Source organism: Drosophila simulans, chromosome 2L (assembly GCF_016746395.2).
Source record: "Drosophila simulans strain w501 chromosome 2L, Prin_Dsim_3.1, whole genome shotgun sequence".
In the NCBI taxonomy this organism is placed as follows: Eukaryota; Metazoa; Arthropoda; class Insecta; order Diptera; family Drosophilidae; genus Drosophila; species Drosophila simulans.
Window position 1 is genome coordinate 690,050 of NC_052520.2, and position 23,599 is coordinate 713,648.

Genomic DNA, 23,599 nt, shown 5'->3' on the forward strand with positions numbered 1-23,599 from the left:
AGCAGAAATGGCTTCGCTTGTTGCAATGCTCCATCTGCTGCAGTTGCTGTTGGTGGCACATCAATGTCACGGCGTTCGACAGAGGTGCTGGGGGTGGCGGCGCGGTGGTTTTCCAGAGGCCGGCAGACAGGAGACGGGCTAATCTTCATCAGCCGCCGTTTGTAGTTGGCGCAAAGTGTAAGCTCACACAAATCTCCAGAGAAAGAGACACGCAGGAAAAGCGCAGCAGTCGCAAGGTTAGAGAAAGGGTGAGGAAAAGCAGGGAAGCCAGGGAACAATTCACGGACACAGACGCGGATGCGGATAAGATGGATGCAGCTTTATCTGCTCGATAGATGGACATTTGGATAGATTGTTCTTGTTTGGCTTTGACGTTCGCCAGCAGCCTGCCACCTCCCCATTCCAAAGGCCCTCGATTTCCCCGATCCGAGGTTGCATTATGAGATTCTATCATCGCTTCGTCGGTGTGTGTCCAAATTGCTTGGCCACAGTAGCAGATGCTGCTCCTTTTGTTCCCGCCAAAGACACAGAAAGAAAGTTTGATAACCAAAATTCGGCCCAAAAAGTAAAAAATATTTAAAAGTATTGAGTATTGCTTATACCAACTGAAAACTATTTTCCCATTCATAGCTGACAATGAACGGCCAATTCAATTCCCCCTTCCTAGGTTGCATTTTTCGCAGTGTAGCCGTCAAAAGCACCTGAAAAAGAACAACTATTATTATATTTTAATGGCTACCTTTGTTGCAGCATTGGGACTGGATTGGGTTCTTCGAGTGGATGGATAGATGGATGGTCTTATAGTGGCTGGTGGTTGTTCGGTTTGGAGGATGATTCTATTGCCATTATGGCCGCGAATGCGCTTGTTCGATTATGCGGCGTTTGCTTGTCAGTCTCTAATGGATTCTGGATCCTGGATCGTGGATGAGCGAGGAAACACAATCTTTTTGACTGAGATTTGAACGGACAGTGGCCGCTCTTTGGTGGGTTCATGTATAGTTTTTTTTCGGGGTCTTATGTCGGCGCCAGTGCAGTCTCCAAACGTATCGAATTACATTTGGCGTCTGCTTTTTTTTTGGGGCCGTCGGTGCTTCATTCTTTGATGCAGTTCATCTGTGATCTCTTATTCAGCAGGGCCTTTCGTCTCCACCCACATCAAGCGGAAACGGAAATTGCCAGCTGAGAACCCGAGAGGCGAAAAGACCCAGGATGCTCCATTCGTTCGTAAAAGTCTGTTTATTGTGATTGTTCTCCTCGCCGGAGTCCCTCCTCTTCTTGACCCTCGATCATATCCAATCAAGCCGGCAATTAGCGATGGGCCGCAATTGGCTTCCATTCCTCTCCGACCATTCTCGCATTTATTTCGTGGCAGCAATTATTTTCGCATTTGTTGGCCACTTGCGAATGCTAATGCCAATGATCCGGGACTGCAATCGGAATCCGAATGGCAATGGGATCGGAAATGGGAATGGGAATGGGGTATCGGAATGGGAAAGGAGAGGGAACATAGCTGGGAACGAGCTTATTAGTGCAGCCATTGCCGTTGCCATAACTTTGTACAATAAAACTCATTCGAGCAGGGACTTCAAAGGATTCAAAAGTGTTAAACTGACATGCGAGATGAGAGGCAAAAGCAGTTGGGCAAGATGCCGAGCATGGGGGTCGCGGTGGTGTTGCAAGACGAGGATGCGTTTGGGGCGGTTGAATGCTATGGCCATAACTCTGCACTGGGAAAAATTACAATTTGTAAATTTAAAAACATTCAAACAAGTTGAAGAAGAGCTTCCACCATTAATTCTCTCAAGAAGATACACTGATTGATGCACTTAATGAATTTTTAAAGCTCACCATACAGTTTTTTGAAGTGTTCCTTTGGCCAGCCGCTGAGTTGAGCACCGATGACGGACCTTAAGTCCAGCGGATTGGATTGGGGATGGCGGCTTGGGCAGTACCCGGCCAGTCAGTTTAGCGTCACCCCCTTGGCTCGACGCCCCTGCCCTGCCAAAACTGACACTTGCAATGAAGACATTAGCCGCTAATGGAATTGTTATTAAGCCGCAGAAGCGCGCCTCTGGAAGAGATCTGTAAATCTGCAAGCGGCATCAAGAGCCTCTGCGGATCCGAAGAAAGGCCCAAATTGATGTTCGGCGCGGATGCGATTCATACTTCGCTGCTGCAGCTTTAATTTGCTCATCAGTGCGGCCATTCGAGTTGAAATAAAATTATTATTTTATTTCATTTTGAATTTCGTATGAGGGATTAGATCTGCCTCTCCTCTTCCTCGCCACACAGTAATCACTTTATTGTGAGCTTGATGTATTGACAAATTATAAAAACATAAGATCGGCAGGGAAGAGCGAGGACTGGAACTGGGGAAATCTACAGCTGAATTGAGCCTTAACACGCATTCCGCAAATCACTTATTTCGCAATCAGAAGAGAATCCAGCAGTACTCGCACAGCTAGCACCACTTGCAGCACCACCCGGTGATGGTCTCTGAATTGGGCAGGGCCGGGGTCCTTGGTGGCGTAGCTGTCGAAGTTCCGATTTGACAGGCCAAGTGAAAAATGCCCAGCCCTAGAACAATGCCAAGGTACGATCTACGTGCACATACTTGGCGAGCCACTTAAAAGGCTTTAAAAATAAACCAAGGCAGAGCAGCGGCTCAAGTCAGTTCACACGGGAAAAAATAATTCGACAAAATGTATATATTGCATTAAAATAATGTGCTTAAAGAGAACTGTGCATGGGGATTTTTCTATCATGATCAGTAAATAGGATATTGATATGCACATTTTCGTACAGTGCACTTAAGACATGGGCTAAGCCTGAGCTTTTTTTCCTTTTCCGGATAGAGCCCGTAACAAATTAAGGCTTTTCACTTTCCATCCTTGTTGTTGTTGTTGTCTGGTGTGTACACACCCCAAAAATGCGTAGCCTAAATGAATACCTAGGCAGCTTCAACAACCCATAATCATAATCATCATCATCATCGTTGCTGGTTGTTCCTTAGCCTCGATTCTTGGTATATCCATACCGATCCAGGTGGCTTCGTCGTTATTTGTATTCGCTGTACTGTGAATTGACTGCTACTAATAATAACCACGAGCATTTAAATGCCCTCCTTTCGACTGAGGATAGCACAGAACTTGTGCTCCTGCCAAATGAGTCCAAAAAAGGAGGGAAAGCTATTCGAGGATCGAACCTGTAAATACCCAATATAGACCTAAGTTTATATGTTTAACATTTTTTTTGTATTTATTTATTTAAAACACACAAGAACTCATACCACCCGATGTCCAAGAAGGTATGAACAGAGCGGAAAACAAATTTCAGCAGTTCCAGCGCAGTATTGTTGATCTGCTGCAATTGATACGACCGCGAGTCGAAGTCTGGCAAATGGAAATAACTCAACTGGACCCCAGAATCAAGTCCCAAGCTGCATGCATCTTGGGCTGGCACTTGGGACTGGGGCAAATAATGATAATGACGACAGGACAGGCAAGGGCGATGGCACGGGTAGGCGCAGTGAAGGTCCAAGGTGGAGGTGTGGTGCTGGCCAGAAATCAGCCACAAATAAATGAGTTCATGCAGCGTCTTTGAAATGAAGACAAAGTGGATGTCGGTTCTCGGTTGTTGTGGCTTGAGGACGCAGATTTCTCAGACGAAGATGGGGGATGTCTGTGGGGTGTCTGGATGAACCGAGAGGCAGCATCCCATCGAAACCAGAAGTCCAGATCTCCACTTCGTGTGTGAGCGTACAGATCAATGGTTTTTCCAACTTTTACACAGAACTCCTAAGGATTGGCTAAAATATTAGTGGGTACTAAAAAAAACCACATTCATATTGAAAAAGCAAATGCATATGCATCTGGTATTGATAAACAATTCCCCTTTGATCCTTTTCCCAAGAAACTCCCATTCTATCAAAGTGAGTTCTTCCCTTCCCTTGCTAACAAAAGCAAATTATTCACAAATTCAATGTAAATGTGTATTATTTAAATATTTATTCTCTTGCTTTCGTTTAGCTAATACAAACTATTGGCTTAGCAGATAGTGGATCCTTAGACTGTTTAACATTTTTACAGTTTTTGCTAGAACGTAAAGAATTACACAAGTAGCATCACACACAAGTGAACATACACTATGATCCATAGCTATACATGTACATATATAATAACTAGTAACTAGGCTTTACTTAAAAAAATTCTTAGATACATTTCGTTTTCATTCTTTGCTCCGTTATTTCATTTCAGTTTTATACAAGGGTTTTATTTCTTTTCCCCCATTGGTTACTAAAAACAACTTTTTACAATGTTTCCCATCTCACCGTCATATGGATTGGAATGGAAATGTGAGATGCAGCCGGATCTGATCCTCTTTAAACAGGGATGGCCTGCTGCCTAAGTGCACTTGGTTTGCTCCGATATAACTAGTTTAGTCCTACGCTACAGCTACAGTTATAGATTCTTATGAGCTACGGATACAGATTCGAGTGTATTCGGTTCGAGTTCGGTTGTTATTCTAGGCTCTAAATGCTTACATCGTATGGCTGTTCCGGCTCCTGCTGCTCATCGCTTTTCAGAGAGTCTTTGTTGGCTTTGTTGTCGTTACTGCGATTGCATTGCATCCTTGCCCCACAGGAACTGGGTTATGTTGGTTAGTTCGATTTTTAAGGCCGGATTAAAAGTGATTAGTTTTGTAATGTGCGCCACGAAGGACAATGTGTTTTGCAATACGATAAGAGGCTTTCCAGTGGGGCACATAGCTCTGCAATCGTTACTTAGATGGTAATATATGTTATATATACAGCAATTTAAATAAGTGTGAGTGTTTCGATGTGTGCTTCTGTGTTTGTATGGGTGTATGGGTGAGTGGGGTGGCTCAATTAATACTATATGGATACAGCTCCAGTGCTCGATTACATCCGTGTCCCCACATTTCCCCTCTGACTGGGCTGAGGGGCATGACCGTGGCGGGGCAACGAGACATGGGGCAGGTGCGTGGGTGGTCCCGCTCCCAGGGGCGAAATGGATGGCGACCTTGTTGCCAACGGCGATAGAGAGGGCGAGAACGAAGGTGACATTGCTGATGATGTGCTGAAACTGCCACTCGCCTCATGGCCAATGGGCGATCTGGGCAAATGGGCGGGGGCCAGGCTCAAATGGGGTGGCAAGCGCATAGGCAGGTTGATGGCCCTTGGTGCCACATTTGTTAACAAGGGGGGTGGTATGTGAGTGGGTGGTGCTGAGGGTGGTGGTTTAAGCACCACACTTCCTGCTCCTGCTGAGGAGTGTGAGGAAGAGTGCTTGCTCTTGGCGGACGAGGAAGCCCCACTCCCACTGTGCTCCGATAAGGTGTCATCTTTTAGTCTCGCTATTTCGGAAAACACATGCGCAAGTGGCTGATATTGCGGTCCCCAATCCAATAGGTAATCCCAGTTGTAGCTGCCAGTCAATTCCTCCTCACTGTGAACTATGGAGCTCAGGGAACCACCCACATTACTGCCGCCAACCACAACCGGCACTGGAACAGGAACTTCTCCATAACTGCTCATCACCCCATGACCATGGGTGATAGCCGTTCCGATCGTTCCGATGGAGCCCGCAGTGGTTCCCGCGTCGTCTGCACTGCTTCCTATTTCTGAACCAGCTCCTGTTACGTCATTAAGCTTGGCATAGATGAGGTTCGTAATATCCGACCGTGCTGTGGCATCATCATCGTGATACAAGTGCATTGGGTGACTTGAACCAGCCATACTGGAAGCTCCTCCTCCTGCGCCACTAGGATCGTGATCTACTATGCCCAGACGAGCCAAGTATTCCTGGGTGTTTTGCACAGATATATCAGAAATTCGGCCATCATCGCTGCCTGCCCCAGCTCCACCATTGCGGTGATGCAGTGGTCCTTCGTTGATCATACGAATCTCCTCATCCTCCCCATCGTCCTCAGCAGAGCCGCGGCCACTGGATCCGGACTGTTCGGAGCCCGATAACTCGGAGGTAGTAGCTGCTCCGGAGCTGCCAGCATGAGCTCCAAACGGAGGAATTTCGTCGTACTTCGGGGGAGCGAATTGACCAGATGCCGCTCCTGCGGCACCGCCCGATATGCTTCCTCTTATAGGGATCGTGTCGAAAGCACTGGGGTCCACATAGCTGTTGGTATTGCCCACACCAGCATTGTCCGTGGCAAGATGAGGCTTGACCGCATTCCTCGGTTTCCGGCTTCTCATATGGATGAACAGAAAGATTCCGGCGGCAGCACAGAGGACTAGAAGAAAAGCTACCAGTAGACCAATTGCCCAATCGCCAATGGAACCACCTGACGAGCCACCTGCACTGGCCAGGTTTGTGCCGGGATGTGCCAAAGGATCCAAGGCAATCTCGACAACAGCCATGCTGGATAAGGAGTTATGACGCCCCGAGGAAGCTGAGACAACTAGACTGATATCTCGACCATCCATGTACAGATTTCCGTCTCCGTCGCCATCGAGCTTGAGTTTCCTCTTGATTAGGACAGCCCCGCTGCTACGGTTTACCTTGAAATGCGAGTGTGGGGCACTTAGTTGATAGACCACTCGTCCGTCTGGGCCACTGTCACTATCAGTGGCAGTCACTTGACCCACTACGTAGCCTTGGGGCAGGGCCACGGCAGCGGGCAGCACAAACCTATAGGTGCGCTCTGTGAACTGCGGGGTGAACTCATCCCTCGACTCAATCTCCACGCGCACAGCCACACTGGCCTTCTTACCGCCCATATCGGAGGCGAGCAGCTCCATGTCATAGCGCTGTCTTTGCTCATAGTCGAATACGAAGGCGGATGTAACCAGACCACTTTCTGAATCCACTCGGAACATTTTCCAAGAGCTCTCGTCGCTGGGAACAGGACCTATGCTGTAGTTTAATTGCCCGAAGGGTCCCTTATCCAAGTCACTGGCATGAGCACGGAATACGGAGCTGCCAACCGGCTCGTTTTCAGCCAGGAAGTGTACATATTCAGATAGCGGGAACTTGGGTTCGTTGTCGTTCTCGTCGTGGAGTTCCAATCGAAAGGGTTGCAGGCTGCAAAGTGGTCTTTGATGATGACTATCGCAGGCTTGGATTATAAGCTCGTAACTCTTGGCCCCCGAATCGTAGTCCAAGCGATTGTTCACAAAGAGAACGCCGGTGACCAGATCTATCGTAAACATGTGCTCATCATTGCCAGAGGTTATGTCGTATACCACTTCTGAGCTTGGGGTGTTCTCCTGATCGGCATCAATGGCCTGCAACTGCGCTATGGAGTACCTCAGAGGAGCAAGTTCGCTGATCTCAGCCTCATATTTAGCGCTTCGATCGAAAATTGGGAAGTTATCGTTGGCATCCAGGATTGTTATGATTACTGAGATTCCAGACGAGGAATTTAAGCTTGAAATAAGTGGAGGTCCATGTGGTTGGCTTAAAACCAATCGCAGTTTGTAGAGATCATTGCGTTCTCTATCCAATGGCTTGACCAAAACAATTGCTTTGGATTGGAGCAACTCAAAAGCGGATTCTTCATTTCCAGCAACGATAGCTAGGGACTGATCCAAAACATCCTGTCCCAGCTGGAGAACAACCGATCCCAAAGGAGCTGACTCGCTTATCTGAGCCCTATATTGGTTCTGTAGGAATTGAGAACGTCCGGAACCGTTGTCACTTGCCTGTACTCTCAAAAGTGTTGAGCTTTTCAAAACTGGTTTTCCTGCGTCCTTTGCTATAATTCTTACAAAATAATCCCCGCTAGGGGATACGGCCGGCTGTAAACTGGACATATTAACAGACACAACACCATTTGATGGGTGCACAGTGAAACCCTCTTGGGCCGGTTCAATGATATAAATAACCTTTGAGTTATTGCCCTCCGAGTCTGCGTCAGTGGCGTTGACAGTTAGGAGATCGAAGTCCACGGAAAGACTCTCGCTGATCTCGGATATAGCTGGCAAAATGGCAAAGTAAGCCGGAGGCTGTTGGGCCAGGAATACGGGTGCATTGTCGTTTTCATCGTTCACTCGCACAGTGAGGACAGTGCGAGCTTCATGGGCTGCATCCGAAGCAATCACGTCGAGTTCATACTCCTGCTGGAGCTCATAGTCCAGGCGACGTTTTAGAACCACCTTCCCGCTATATCGATCCAAGGCAAAGATGGACATGTTTTCTATATCCACGGTGGACTCTGCGCCAAGGCGGTAGGTCAGGGCGGGGTAAGTGTCCACATCGTTGGCTGAAATAGAGGTTATCACGGCTCCAAGTTCAGTAGCTGAAAAAGATGGGAAATGGAATAATTGAAAAGAAAATTTATTACGAGTAAATTATATTATTACATTATTATTATTATTAACTCTTGAGTATTTTGAAATATTGTATATTTATTTACGAAGCATGACTTACCTTCACTGACAGTGACGAGATTGTTTGGCGGAAAAGTGGGCTGGTTGTCATTCACATCGACGATCTGCACCCTTATTGTGGCCGTGCCAGTCATTTGGGGCACTCCCTCATCGGTTGCAATTATCTTGAGTTTATATATATCGCGTATCTCCCGATCCAGAACTATGTTGGTCCTCACTATGCCACTGAAGGCCGGTTCAATAACGAATGCATTGTCGTGGTTGCCATCAACGATGTGATATCGCAGCCGGGCGTTGGAGCCCGCATCCGAATCGAAGGCATGAACTTGTGCCACAAAGGTTCCCTTGTTGTTTCCTTCTGAAACCGTTGCCACAAATTGCTTCTGCGAAAACTTTGGGCTATTGTCGTTCTCGTCTTCAAGCTCAATCACTAGCTCCGCATAGCTGGCCAGGAATGGAGCATCTGCGGTGCGAGCAACTAAGACCACACGTATTTCATTTGGTTGGCTGTTGGTCAGGGCGAAAGATGAGGAAGTCAAGGCCCTTTGCGATCGGGTGCTATTATTTGTATCATCCTCTGATGATTCCTCCAATTCCTCCTCATAATGCAGAGCTCTGGCACGATTAAAGGCTGACATTGAGGGTGTGGAGAAGCGGTCGTAATCAAGTAAATGGGGCTTATTCACCCTTATTTCACCTGAGAGTGAGTCTAAGGACAAAATTCCATCTTCATTACCAGCCCCAAATGAGAATTGCACCTTTTGCCGGCGGCCATCACTGCGCAGTGCAACCACTTGAAGAAGTCTTGTACCCGAAGGAGAATTCTCCTTGAGCATAACTCGATAGGTCTCGTTTTGGATCCTAAGAACTGGAGTTCCTTGCGGAGCTTCACCTATTAGAAGTTCAATGAGGCCCAGGCTGGATTGAGGAGGAGTTCCCTTATCCCTGGCAACGACCTCCAGGTGCAAAAGCTTCCCAGATTCACTGGCCAAACTCTGAGAGGCACTCAAGGCACCCGTGCTTGGATTTATTCTGAACTTGGCACTTACTGCTGAATTTTCAGCATTGAGGGAATACACAATCTCGGCATTCGCACCCAAATCTGCATCTAGGGCTTGAACCTTCAGCAAAGTCTGGCCAGGTTGGATGAGAGCTGGGACCTGCCCTATATAGGGATATCGCTCGAAAACGGGTCTGTTGTCATTAATATCCAGCACGTTGATCTGCACCGGAACCGTAGCTGATCTCACTTCATAACGTCCTCCGTCCGTGGCCAATACCATGAAGTTGTAGCTCGCCTGCAGCTCGCGATCCAGTTTTCTGCAAGAAAAACAGAGATAGGCAAAGGGGAAACGATTCAATTAATGGCCCAAACACGATCACTCGGCGATGGGCGCCGCTTGCGACACTAATTAGGTATCTCTGGGACCCCCTGCTCTCTCTTACATACAATATATAATCGAAATCCCACCGACAATTAGCCACACGAAATGATTCGCAATGGATCCAGGCAGCAAGAAAGATCTGACGAGGTGGAGACACTGAGAGAAACGCATTCATTTGAACCGAAAACGTATCTATTGGACGTTTCGTCCCCAAAGAGATTCAACACGAATGCTATTTTCCTCCAGTGCATATAGTTGTAGGGTTGTCTGGTAATTAAGTCATTTGTTTGTGGTCTTCCCACTGGAGCTGCACACTCGCATTAGCATTCGCTCGGCTTGAATTGACTTGATATGCGGCCTCAGTTGACTCGTCTTCTTGGCCAGAAAACTAATCCCGGCAGTCGGGACGCCCTGCCTATCGCTATCACGCGGCTCTCGTGCTCGGCTCCCCTGGAACATGTTTGCTGCCACAAATAATAAACCTAAATGATTGCAATCCTTCGCAGCTGAATTAAAGTCGCTCCACTCGGAGGGCAGTCGCCGCCGTTCCATGCCATTCCGCGCTTGCATGTTGGCCAATAAAACGAATTTAGTGAATTACAAGCTCATCCCGGGCAGAGGGCCATTTTATGAATTGAATCAGTCAAACTGAAGTGAAGGAACAGCGAGTTGGCTTGTTCAGAGCCCAGATCTCCTCGTTTCTATCGTCCACCCCCCCTTGTTTTAGGATGAATGTGAAACAACAGCAGAAATGCTTTCAAGGGTCAGTCATCAGTCGAGGCTGTTTTTGTTACTGTTGTTGATCAACGGGCGTGGACTTGGGGATTGTGATTGCGAAAGAAGGGATCGGGGTAGGGTTGGGAGCTGAGGGATTGGGCTAAGACTTGGCATTCACTGAGGGAAATTTGGTTGAATAAGACTTGGGATGCTGATTATAAAGCTAACTTTGAAGCATTTTAAAAATTGTTTTTGAATTACTTTTCACTATAAAGTACCTCCTGTTTTTACTAATAATTTTTCTCAGTGCAGCGGTTAGCCCTAAGCTCTTGACTATGCTCGCTTGTCCATCGCCAGTCAGTCAGACGGGCATAAAAAAATAAAATTAAACCTAGCAAAATCGGACTAAACAAGCGGCAGGCGCATTTTTGTCTTGCCCCCTGTTTTCTTGCCCCGTTTCCCTTTAGACTGCCAAGGCAAGGTTAAGTCCAGATCCGAGTTCCAATCCAGGTACCAAGTGCCGAGCTCCGAGCTCCAATACCGATTGCAAGTCCAACTGCAAGTCCAAGACTAACAACAACGTCACGAATTGTCTCTCCGTCAGTCTGATTGTCTGCTCTACAATTCTGCTCTGTGCGCTATTGCCTCGCCATGTGGAGCTTCTTGATCTTTATTCTTGACTGTGGTCTTTTTGTGTTTTTTTTTGTGCTTTTCGGCGGTGGCGGGTATTTCGTTTTTATTGTTTGCCGACAATCAGTGAAAGATAAAAATTGGTACATGACAGCGGATCGCGTTTGTATAAATGGCAACACTGACGCTACTGTCATTTCAAGTGCCCCCTGCTCGGGAACTCCCCTTCCCCTTTATATACCACCCGGTTCTCCGTCATCCGATCCCCGATCTTTCTTTCTCGGCCGGAACTGAGCAAGAGCTATGTCAGACGGAACAAGCAATTGTTGTCATCATTGATTGTCAATAAGCATAAATTTTGCACCGGAGGGGGCCCAGGAATGCCACAAAGAAGTGCAGAGAAAAAAAAACCCACACGATGATAATTTAAGGGTTTAGATATGGTGTACTTTCATGATAGACGAGATATTTCTCCATGTGCACAGGCTATAATCAAGAAACGCACTTCGGTGGACAGGGGCTCATTGAGGATTCACGTTGGACTCCGATTCGAGTTGTGTAGCCCCACCTTATGCTATTTATAGGATTGTCTGTGGGAGGAGATGGCGCAAAAGTGCCCAAAAGCAGGATGGCGAAGGGAGGGGCAGTGATGACAGGAGACGGATTCGCAACATTGTCGCTGGTTGCGTAGGCTGCTGATACACCTCGGATACATCGATTTCCATGCCGCATTAGCTGAGGAAATTATGGCAATGGGTTTTTGTCGCGCGTCCTTGCTTCAGATCGGTCTGTGCGATAAGATCAAGCCAAGCAATGACCCACAGATACCCAAGAGATCACCTAAGTACAATCAACTGAAACTTACCCCACGGTGGTGATTAATCCGCTCTGGCTGTCGATGGCAAACTGCCATTGCGTTTCATTGGCCAGCGAGTAAACGAGTCTGGCGTTGACGCCCAAATCCGCATCCACCGCACTGATCTGCACCACACTGGTGCCCAGTGGTGCGTCCTCCTGCACACTGCCAGTATATTTGCTCAGCTTGAACCTTGGCGCATTGTCGTTCTGATCCTCAACGAATATGGTGATGTTGCAGTGTCCTTGACGGCTTTTCGGTTGCCCCCGATCGGAGGCCTGGATCTGCAGGGTGTACCGAGAGTTCTGTTCTCTATCCAAGGGTCGGGCACTTAGCTCTCCTGACCTGGAGTCAATGCTGAACTTGTTGCCCAGATTGCCGCCTATATTGGAGGAGATATAATAACACAATAGAACAATTACTTTAGTTTAGCCTTTTAAAAATAGAAAACCTAACTTATTTCAAAAATATATAATATTCAGATGAAGTTTTTCCTTGATCTTACCCGTAATACTGTAAATAAGATCCGCATTCGGACCTTCATCCAGATCGCTGGCCACCACAGTGTGGATTACACCGGGTTCACTGTTCTCTGGGACTGATAGACCATAACATGACCCTGGTCGGAATTCCGGGGAGTTGTCGTTGACATCTCCTACCGTTATGTAAATTGTGGCCACATCGAAGTGCTGGCCGTTCGATGTATCCCCGATGCTGTCCGACGAGCGTTGCTTTCTCACCGCTGAAGAGGACAACGTCGACAGGCGGTTGGCATCCCGTACGTAGACAGGCAGGACATAACTTGCCTGGGACTCCCGGTCAAACTGTCCCCGGGTGGTAATGATGCCCCTCTGCCAGTCCACGTGGAACAGATCATTTGCCACGCCACCGGGAATTTCATAGCTCAAATTAGCTGCAATAAGGAGTGTGGGAAGAGTAAGATATTAGTAGATCGTATATTTGGCAATAACTCATCTTCTCTACAAATATTGATAATTAATGCATTGAATTCCTTACCATTTTCTGCACCGTGCAGTGATTTTGCAGTAACTTGCAGGACGAAACTTCCGCTAGGAACGTTCTCCAAAATTGTGGCTCGATAAACAGCCTGAAGAAATCGGGGTGGATTATTGTGACTGCCTTGGACGACAAGGTGCAGACTTAAAGAGCTTTTCTTGGGCTCCGGTTGACCATGATCTTTGGCTGTGATAATTAGATTAAACCGTCCACCTTTTTCCACGTCCTCGGTGGCCGGTGGCAGGGACTTAACCAGCTCAATTATTCCTGTTTGGGAATTGATTCTAAAGCGGCCTTCCCCGTTGCCCCCCGTGATTTCGTAGGTAAGTCGTCCATTATCCCCGGAATCCTCATCCACGGCTACAATGTGCGCCACAACCTCGCCAATTCTAGTTGCATCACTTATGAAAAGAGATGCCGTTTTGCCACCACTTGAATTGGGTGAAACAAACTGCGGGGCATTGTCGTTGGCATCTAGAACTTGCAGTCTCACGGTCACCGAAGTCTGCAGTCTTTCTGTTACATTCGAGGATTGATCCAGTGCCTGGACAATGAGAAGATACTCCTGCACAGCCTCGAAGTCCAAAGGAGCCTGCAGACTGAGTGCTCCCGTCAAGGAATCCATGCTAAAAATTGCCTGCTCTTGGCTTTCATTGAGTTGGGGGAAGTATCGGATCAATCGATACTGTAGGTCGCCATTGGTTCCCGTGTCCGCATCCGTGGCCGTAAAGTTGTGTATTATTGTGCCAACTGGAGTGGCTTCGCTCACCTGAGTTATGCATAGACAAACAATAAAATGGAAATATTAAAATCGACGTTGACAGATTCAAGATTTAATTTGCTGATGCGGTAAAAGTTAAATAAATTCGGTTCAATTAGTATTCAATGATCACAAATAAGTTACCTGAAGGTCGATGGGATCCTGTGGCCATTCGGGGGCATTATCATTGACATCGGCCACCTCGATCTTAACCGTGATGGCGCTGCTCTGCGGATTATTAGTAGCAGTGGTATCTAAAGCCCTAATTTCCAACCTAAATTCGGATTGAACCTCTCTGTCCAAGAGACGAGCCACGACCAGGTTTCCCGAATGACGGTCGATGTCGAAGGCAGCTTCGATCAGGTCCTTGGTCAGGGGATTTAGAGTGTAGGTGACGCGCAGATCCTCGAAGGACTCCTCCACGCTATTTCTGACGACATCCGCCGGACGTTCGATGGGACTGATGGAACCGACCACATGGCCAAGGGCGGCATCCTCGCGTACCTGCACAAATACCAATTATAGATTATTTTCGTGGCTTATTAAGAGGAATATGGGAGGTGCGGTCGGTCGAAAAGCGGAGGAAGATGACTTCTTGGGTCGCTCTACTTGGACCTGGTTGTTGTTCGCCGCGTATCTTAATCTCAACAACAGTGTTGAAAATCCAATCTTAAAGCAATAATTCATACTTCAAGATTACGAAGGCAGCAAACATTTAAAAATTTCATTCCCCCCACCAAAAGAGAAGAGGCACAGAACAGAGGAACCTGAATCTTGAAAGGAAGCCTGTCCAGACTCAGGTCTCCAGTCCCAAGTCGCCGACCAATGGCATTAAAAAGAAATTATGCATTCCGACCAAGTTGGCGGCCCCGAAAATCACTGCAGAAAAATGTTGTGAACCATATGAGCAGCGGGATTTGGTAGTTGAGAGGAGGTGGAGAATCTTCGAAGACACAAGAGACTCCTCACAAGAATTTAATATGCAAAACCGCAAAAACCGTTCCATAAGGTCCTTTCAACGAAAAAATGGAACGAAACAAGAAAGGTTCTTTCTTGCAGTGGGTATCTTTTTTCATAAAATAAAAACATTGCAAATATTGTTTGGGTCGCCAAAATGGAGACACAAAAATGACAGTCACGAGATTTATGCCCCGCCAAGATTACGCAGTTGGCTGCCCAAATGGACGGTGGTAAAGAGGGCGAAGGAAGACGGAAGACTGCACTGAAAAAAACTAGGGGCTTTCGTTTGCTTGATTGCACTACGGTTTTTTAAACAATAGACTTTTTAAAGCACGCAAAAGAAAAAAAGATATTTGTATTTAGGAGATATACTAGAACTTTTCATAAGAGAATCCCGTTTTTTTTATGTGTTCAAGGTTAACTACTGACTAAAGTATGCGATTTTTTCATTTTGGATTTGGCCAAATTATTCACAGAGCCAAGCCACAAAATGGAGTATGATTTGTACTGCATTTTTATGGCAGGGTCCTAAATAAAAGGGGAAAGGGGTTACGAAAAACGCGGTTCATGAAAGAGAGTGGGATCTGCTGGTGGGGGAATTGCTTAATTACATCGGATTTATTGTGGCAATCCGTCGCTGAGTAATTGGCATCAGCGGACAACGCCGACTGCGACTTTACGGCAGAGTGCATCTCTGTTAGTTTAACGCCAACGCAAAAGAACAAAAGCCGAAACGAGAGTGCGGCACGGAATCAAAGCGAATTCAAAAGGCCGACCGAAATGCAACGAAATGTGTCAATTTTAATTGTGGCCGAAGCGGATTTAAGGGACGCACAAGGTCTCGACCTGGGATCCTCGGGTTTTGCTGTGGGCAAGCTCTTCCCCTGCTCCTTGACAGACTGAGTTTGCCCTGCGAGAGGCAATTAAATGCATGTCAAAGCGTCGCAGCCATCAGCCGTTGAGGCCGCGTCTCAGTCCGAATTCACAGATCTGAGGAAAGCCTGGGATCCGGGGAAGTCGGGGAACCCGGAGAACCGGGTACTTGGGAGTGGAGAGTATGCAAAACATGTGCGAATCGAACGTGATAAAAATGTTAAAGGGTTCCCAAGCGAAAGGAGAGGCCAAGAAGCGGAGCAGCATGCCAAAATCTAAGCAGGCGAGTTCCTTAAGGCACGAGGCGACTCCTCCTTCAACCGCCTCCGTCCGTCGGTCTCTGATCTCTCAACTGACGTCTCGAATCGCACTTAATAGGCCTAGCTAAGATCTCCCCCTTTTGTGGGAAGGGGCCTGAAAGGAGGAGGCGACTTGTCACAGAGCATAGTGACAATTACGCGTGCGCAATGAAAACGCCGACAATGGAAGACTTTGATGGCGAGCACTGTGAAAAATAGGGCTGTAACTTGAAGAATTGTTTTCGTAAGATGTGCGAATACAACCAGCCAGGTTGTACATTGGTACTTCTAGCCCTAAAAGGCACCGGAAAACGGCTTAACTAAACCAGAGTGTATTAATGCATTTGGTCCTTCGCACAGGCATACGTGTAATGGCAATTACGAACCGGGTTTTTGGCTTGGTGTAAATTTGGCCCTCAGGGCTTTAAATGCAAATCGCGACACTTCCCACGTCTGTGGCACTCTGTGACATCTGCTTCCGAGCTCTTTAAAGGGGCGGCTGTGGGAGTGGGAAATGCACCAGGAGGTAGAGGTGACCAGGAAGGGATTCGGTCGGGCAGAGTCGTGTTCTCGGCTATTGTCACGTGAGGCCATAGCTGCGGCTACAAATCATCCGCTGCAACAAAGGCGGCGAGGCGAAGGCACTTGGCAAGAAGCAAGGAAACTGGAAAAGGCGACAAACGCGCTGCTCACGATTGTAGGGAAAATGGTCGTGTAAAACTGGAAGCGTCAAATAGACAAAAGTTTTCCAGGAAATGTACCGCTTGCTGCTCCTCCAACTTGGTTGCCCCCTCTCTTAACCATTCCATCCCATCCCATCCCGAAATGACCCTCGCATAAATCTCGCACTCACCCTGAAGACCAAGCTGGAACTGGTAAATGTTGGGCGGTTGTCGTTCAGATCCAAAACTTCAACCCGCAACATCCGTACTGTCTCCCTGGGCGGACTGCCGCCGTCGGAGGCGGCCACACCCAGGCGATAGATGCTCCTTTCCTCGTGATCCAAAACCACTCGAGTTCGGATCACTCCGCTAGTGGGATCGATGCTGAATAGTCCGTGGCCATCAGAGTCCCGTCCCTTGACAATTGAATACGTAATGGAGGCATTCTGCCCGTGATCCCGATCGACGGCTCGAACTCGCACCACTTCAGTTCCCGGTGGTTGCTCCTCTCTTACGCTCACCACATCCTCCTGCGGATCTGCGATCTCGGGTGCGTTATCGTTGACATCGCTTACGTGGATGCGTACGGGAACGCGGGCACTTCTCACTGGGGTTCCCTGATCACGGGCCTCCACTACAAGGTCGTACAGCTCCCGGAGCTCTCGATCCAGAGGTTCCCGGGTGGAAATTTCCCCTAGAAATTGAAATTTAATTTATGATATTTTATTTTACTTATTTAAAAACTCATAAATAATTACTTTGCACTCCAAAAATAAACTGATAGATGAGAAATATGATTCTATCTCGGAATGTACGATTTTAGAATAGTAGGAACAGGTTTTTGATTTTGGTTTTTGGCTCAACTATAATTGTCTTAAGAAATGTTGTATCGAGGACTCCTTTTGGTGCATGCGAGCATTGTTGCCACCTAACTGGGTCGCATATGATTATTGCCTCCGAAAGAAATTCATGTCATGCGAGTGCAAGCGGAGCGGAACCTGTTTGCCAGGATTAGCTGCACGAGATTTCCATATTTAATTTAAATGAGACGAGACGGAGAGGTGTCCCATACGAAAGTATACAGTACCGCTCGCCTACAGCGGACACGCACATGGATGCGACGGACAGTGGCTGGATGTCAGGCCAATGATATTCCATTGACGGATGAGCTGACAGCGTTAAAACTGTTGTTGCCCGAACACTAATGGTCAGGCATCGGCATCGGGAACCACGTTTGAGACCCAGTCGAGATCTCGGATATCTCGGCGATCGCATTTTATCGCTTGGCAGGAGCAGGTTTGCCATGCGCTTGATCTATGGGCCAGCGGAGATGCAATATATGCACAGGAAGAAATCTCATTGAAAATTATTTAAAGGCCTAATTAGATTTAGGTTGAATGCTGTTCGAATCAATTCGATAAGTAAAAAACTGAATCTTAAATGTTAGGTAAAACAATACCTTCTTATTTAATCAACCAGAGTCTAAACACTTTTCTTTGTGTGTAAGCAATGTGAGCTGGATCTCCAGCCTTTAGAGGTTTGAGGAGCAGTAATGAATGACCGTGGGTCATGGCTGGTGGCTTGACAGTTGCCACCGCCACCGGAGCGGCGTTGAGTGAGTTGTTCCCTGTTAGAGCAGGCTTAATTTATGGCCAAAAGGAAGCCCGACTCACCTGTGACGGGATGCACCTGGAAGCTGGAGTTGATCGGCAGCAGGCTGTATCTTATGGCGGCATTCTCACCCAGATCCAGATCGCTGGCGGTCACCACTCCCACAACGGAGCCTCTCCTGAGGTTCTCCTCTATCCTAAATTCGTATTTTGATTTCTGGAACTTGGGATCATTATCGTTGGCATCGAGAACACGAACTATGACACGTGTTTTTGCGTGGGCAGCGGGAGTGCCATTGTCCGTGGCCAAAACCGTCAGTTGATAGCGATCCCTGGCCTCTCGATCCAGAGGAGCACGCAAATATATCCAACCGGAGTTTGGGAATATGCCAAAATGTTGCGACACATCTGAGCTGCTAATGGAGTTCGTGACGTTGTCCACTCCGGCATCCACAATCCTATAGGTGATCCTGGCATTGTTGCCCGTGTCTAAATCGCTGGCATTAACTTGAATAATCTGCAATTGAAGAGCGGAAACCCAAAAGTTAGAGCATGGAATACCAAAGGGGAATGCATCAATCACTTGGGACCGAGAGCAGGCAGAGGACCAGGCGGTGTGTCTGTGTATCTGGCAAACCTCTGGAGAACTCGTTTCCGATGCCAAAGATATGAAGTGATTTTATGATCAAAACTAGTTCAGGCCAGAGAACCGAAAAGAAAGAGCCAAAGAGTAGAATCAGCGGAGGGGCTGGCACTTGGGAGCTAAAGAGTCAACGTCTTGGCTCAAAAGCTTCAGTCGGTAGGAACTCTTCCTGGGTGTTGAGATATTTTCAGCGCGATATGACGTCCGCCTGACAAAAGCGTGACTTTTAGTGGCTGTTAATCAAATTTATGTAGCCCATTTAGTTTGCATTACACAGATTTATTTTTCAATAAAATACCTTCATCAGAGGGTAACGCAATGGAAGGGAATCCTTGGCAAGATAACTAGTATTTAAGCAACATTTGAGTTAAGTGGGGTATTTTAAATGAATAGAAAGAGAATAGCTTTTAATTTTAAGTATAGAAAGAAGTGTTATTAAGAGAAGAAGATGTACATTACCTGAGCATTGATCGATCGCGATTCGGACACATTCACAGAATACTCTTCCTTTTCAAAAACTGGTGGGTTATCGTTGACATCCTGTACATCCACCAAGATGGTTAAGTTCGTCGAAAGGCTCGGAACTCCACCATCAGTGGCGGTTACAATAAGGGTGTGCCGTTGGGAGCTCTCGTAATCTAGGTGTTGTGACAAAATTAAGTGGCCAGATCTCGCGTCGATTGCAAAGAGTCCTTTTCCAGAATCTTTGACCAGGCTATAAGTAACTTGACCACTGCTTCCCGAATCTTTATCGTGCGCATGTGCAGCATAGAGTGGAGCTCCCAGCTCGGCACTTTCCGGTACGGAAATCCTAACCATACTGGCCTCGAACTCAGGTGCATTATCGTTGACATCCTCCACTTCGATATTGACCTGAGTGTGTCCATAAACCGGAGGTTCTCCCAAGGTGGCTTGGATGTTGAGCAGAACCTGGGACTTCGCTTCATGATCCAGGGGCTTTGCTATACGTATGTTTCCAGAGTTCGTTTCTATGCTGAAATAGCCATCGGGATCGCCCGAGTATATCGAATACCTAACCGGACTTCGATGGGCTGTAAAATAATAAATGAATAAAAGTTATTCTATATATTCAAATTTAGGCGCTTTGGTACACTTTCGTTTGTGCTATCGAATCCCAGGGGCTGAATTCAGGTTAACATTCTTAATTTGCGAATAACGAACGAGAAGTGCAATTACTTCTGCCTCACTTGAAGGAACTCCGAAATACGAAATTAGGAGCCGCTGCTCATTAAAAGCCATTCAAAGGCCTCGACAATGAGATTCAGGAACAATAGGATCGAGCAGGAGAAGGAGAAGGAGCTCTCGTCACCGATTGACACATGAGGCAGGTAGAAGTGGATGGGGATGGGGCACCACCACATAACATATAAAGCATGGGGCATGAAAGGAAGTGCACAGCGAAAGCAGCAAATTAAACCGCAAAATCATTTTGCATAGCCAGCGACGATCGTGGATCGTCTGGGATTCATTCCGACTGGGATTGGATTTTACGACTGGAGTCTGGAAGTGGAACTGAAAACAGGCCCTTGTATCGTTCTCTGAGTTCAGTGCGACTCGATGACGAGGACGTTGTTGATGGGTGCAGATTTCTGCCGAAATTTGCGATTGAAGTGCTTTGCTTTGGCTTTATTGTTATGCTCAAAAAAACCCAAAACTGGGAATGCATATGAGCGTGTGTGTGTGTGTGTTTGGTGCCCATGGTTCTCTTTTACTCGTTATAGTATATAAAACATCAGAATATGTTCTTTACAAGTCAGTCAGCTGTGACTATTGGCAACTTAAGCATTAATTCGGAAATATATTTAGGTTTCCAGATCAATGAACTAATTAATGCGCTGCCCAATGAAAATTCAATTTAAAGGATAGATTACTTACCGGCATCTCCACTCGCAGCTATCACAGAACCCACAACCGTGCCCCTCGGAATGTCCTCCTTCACGTAGTAATTGTATCTGGCCTTTTCGAAGATCGGAGGTCGCTGCATGGCGTCGATGATGCTCAAGAAGACCACGGCGTCGGCATTGCTCCGAAGATTACCGCCATCGGTCGCCGATATATTCAGCATGTGCATGGGCTGGGTACGAACGGATAGCATATCCGGACGGACCACGAAGATTTCCCCAGTGGATCGATCAATCCGGAAGATGCCCGCCTCGTTGCCGGCCACAATCCTATATGAGACCTGGCCAAAGTTTCCGTAATCCGGATCTGTGGCCACCACAGCCACGATCGGAGTACTCGATGCTTGAGAGGGGGCTTTCGGGGATTCCCTGAGCGATACTTTGTATTCCCTGGGATAGAAAACAGGACGGTTGTCGTTCACGTCGGTCAATTGCATTTTAATCATGGCAGTGGTGCTCAGACCCCCACGGTCGGTGGCCAGTACGGGAAATTCATAGCTACTCCTCCGCTCGAAGTCAAGTTCGCCAGCTATGCAAATCTCGCCAGAAGCGGAGCGCACCTCGAATTCGGTGAGGTGCTTGAAGCCCTCGCCGATGGTGTAGTTCACCATGGCATTTACTCCGCAATCTGGATCACTTGCAGAAACCTAAAAAGCAGGGAAAATAAAACGAGTTAGTATCGAAAAATATGCGTTATAAAAGATTTGTGATCAATATGTGTAGCAGCTCGCAATAAAATAAAAATTTTAAATAAATTTGCAATGCCCATGAATATTGAGGGCATGGTTCTCGGTTATATTTTGCATATACGTACAGCTACAAATGAAGTTGTCAAAATTTTAATTTGATTTACAGTCGGTGGCTGCCGTGGGCCTTTGGGGCTCCCGTTCCGGAGCTTATCTCCGGACCCTGTTCAGGGCTTAATTTGGCAATTTGTTATGCCCGATCCCGAGTGGAGGCTTCCGCCCCCGAGCCCTCGTATCAGGCGAGTGTCAACTTAAGTTTGGGCCAAAAAACCGGGGTGAATCACTGGCAGAAAGGTTGCAGATTGCTGGGAAATGGGAGCAATGACTCCACTTAATGGTAGCCAATTAGTTGGCATTTTGCGTAATCGACATTTGCATTCTGATGGCTGTCTGCGAGCAAGGGAAAAGGAACCGGGAGTGGAGATAGAGTTGGAGTGACTGAGAGCTGCCTTATAAATAGCCAACTAGCGGGGGCAGACATCGATCGGATTTTGACGCCAACGAACAAGCCAAGAAACCAGCAATTAAAACTGTCATTATTTCAACTTGAATTGGAGGCAGGGAAAGCGTTTCGCTTCCCTCCATTGAAGATAAGTTGCAAATCAAACAAATAAAGGAAGCCTGTGAAGATGGAGTACAGAGTAAACAAGCCAAGTCATTAAGATTTGCCTAATTTAAACCAACAAAGTTCAGTTGAAATTTTAAAATTGAAAAAGTTAATATAAAATTTTAAATTACGCAGAAACATGGCCAGACCAAGAATACACAGCAAGTCCTCAATTTTTCTCTGTGTATTTCAGCCCTTCCCCAGGCGAACGAAGTTTGGAGTCCAGACTGATATGCATTTAAAGCTAAACGTGTCCGGGATCCCAGCACCCAGTTGTTGGGCTGCTCTCGTTGAATTTCAGCGCTAATTACACTTTTTGTAATTCTGGGTACTCGGAGCTGGGACTTGGACAGAAACCTGGCAGAGATCTGCTTAGATTGTTGCTGCGACTAAAGACTTTCAATGAGCTAAGTTGGGCAGCAGCTTAAACTCGTTTAACCCGGCCGGTGAAATTGTCACCAACGAAATGGACGGGGGCAGTTCCAGTCCTGCGATGGGATGGGATATGGGCTGGAACTGTGCCGTCGTCAGTCCAGAGATTGGCAATTTTATCTGTCAACAACATGGAAGTGCTGTGTGCAACTGTTTTCGGGAAGCGGGATGCGAGAATCTGGAGGAGGAGGCGGCAAGGGTCTGGTGCTAAATAAATGCACGCCCACGCGAAATGAAGAGGAACCAGGGGTCGTGGGCTTCGAAGAAAAGGAAGCAGGCTATCTGCACTTAGAGAATTGTATTTACGCTTTATAATTAACGTACTTTAATCTCAGAAATTTAGTATAAATTTGAATATGTGAAATGTTCCCTACTCCGTTTGAGTGCGAACAGGGGACAGTTTAACTTGCCTTTCGGTTATGCCAACAGCAGAAACAGGCAGGAGTGAAAGGCAAATCGAATGGAAGGCAGTGAATCCCAAAGTCAAAGCCAAGTGACATCTTTCAGGCAGCCAAAAAGAAAAATAAAAATCTGAAGCGAACAATTGAAGTTCGTTTGCCCAACACGTATGTCTGTGTGTGTGGTTTGAAGCAGTCAAGAGTTATTCATCTTTGTCAGCACGCATTTCTCACACTCTCCTGCAGGTGGGGATGCTTAAAAGGGGGTCAGGGGAGCAGGAGAGCAGGAGGAGCATTCAATGACCAATTATGGCCTAACAAGGCCTCCAACTCCAACGGCGACTGCAACTCCAGCTTCAAAAGTCCCAGCTTCTGCTTTCGGCTGCTGTTGATGTATGCAAATAAGCTGTCAAAAGTAATTTCATTCAATTACCTTATTTAACGTAAAAAAGCCAAAACGAGCTAAGACAGAATAAGAGATGGTGCTAAAGTGAAAGAGGGAGGGTGACGGCGAGTTGGCTCAAACCAAAGCAGTTAACAACAAAAGGATGAAGATGATTGCTGGAACAGAACGATCTTCAGCATCCATGCGGATGTTCGTGGTTGCATTTTGATTAACACTAGTACACTGAGCAACAACCAATTTAGCAATATATGAAACCCGTAAAATATTTATTGCGATCTTAAATTCGAACAACAAATGCGAATAACAAG

The 23,599-nt window shown here is 46.9% G+C and overlaps 1 protein-coding gene across 1 annotated transcript in view; it reads right to left on the minus strand.

Annotated features, from left to right (window-relative positions):
- Positions 1-3,984: 3,984 nt before the first annotated feature.
- LOC6730487 (protein dachsous) overlaps positions 3,985-23,599 on the minus strand; it is a 65,793-nt gene continuing 46,178 nt past the window's right edge. Inside the window, exons 3-12 of the mRNA XM_039298494.2 lie at positions 20,677-21,349; positions 19,240-19,832; positions 18,201-18,654; positions 16,719-17,221; positions 13,878-14,237; positions 12,974-13,742; positions 12,462-12,869; positions 11,966-12,338; positions 8,409-9,688; positions 3,985-8,277 (exon numbers count right to left, since the gene is read on the minus strand). Of these exons, the coding sequence (XP_039154428.1) occupies positions 4,922-8,277; positions 8,409-9,688; positions 11,966-12,338; positions 12,462-12,869; positions 12,974-13,742; positions 13,878-14,237; positions 16,719-17,221; positions 18,201-18,654; positions 19,240-19,832; positions 20,677-21,349 (8,769 nt within the window). The 3' untranslated portion in view covers positions 3,985-4,921. The remainder of the gene's footprint in view (positions 8,278-8,408; positions 9,689-11,965; positions 12,339-12,461; positions 12,870-12,973; positions 13,743-13,877; positions 14,238-16,718; positions 17,222-18,200; positions 18,655-19,239; positions 19,833-20,676; positions 21,350-23,599) is intronic.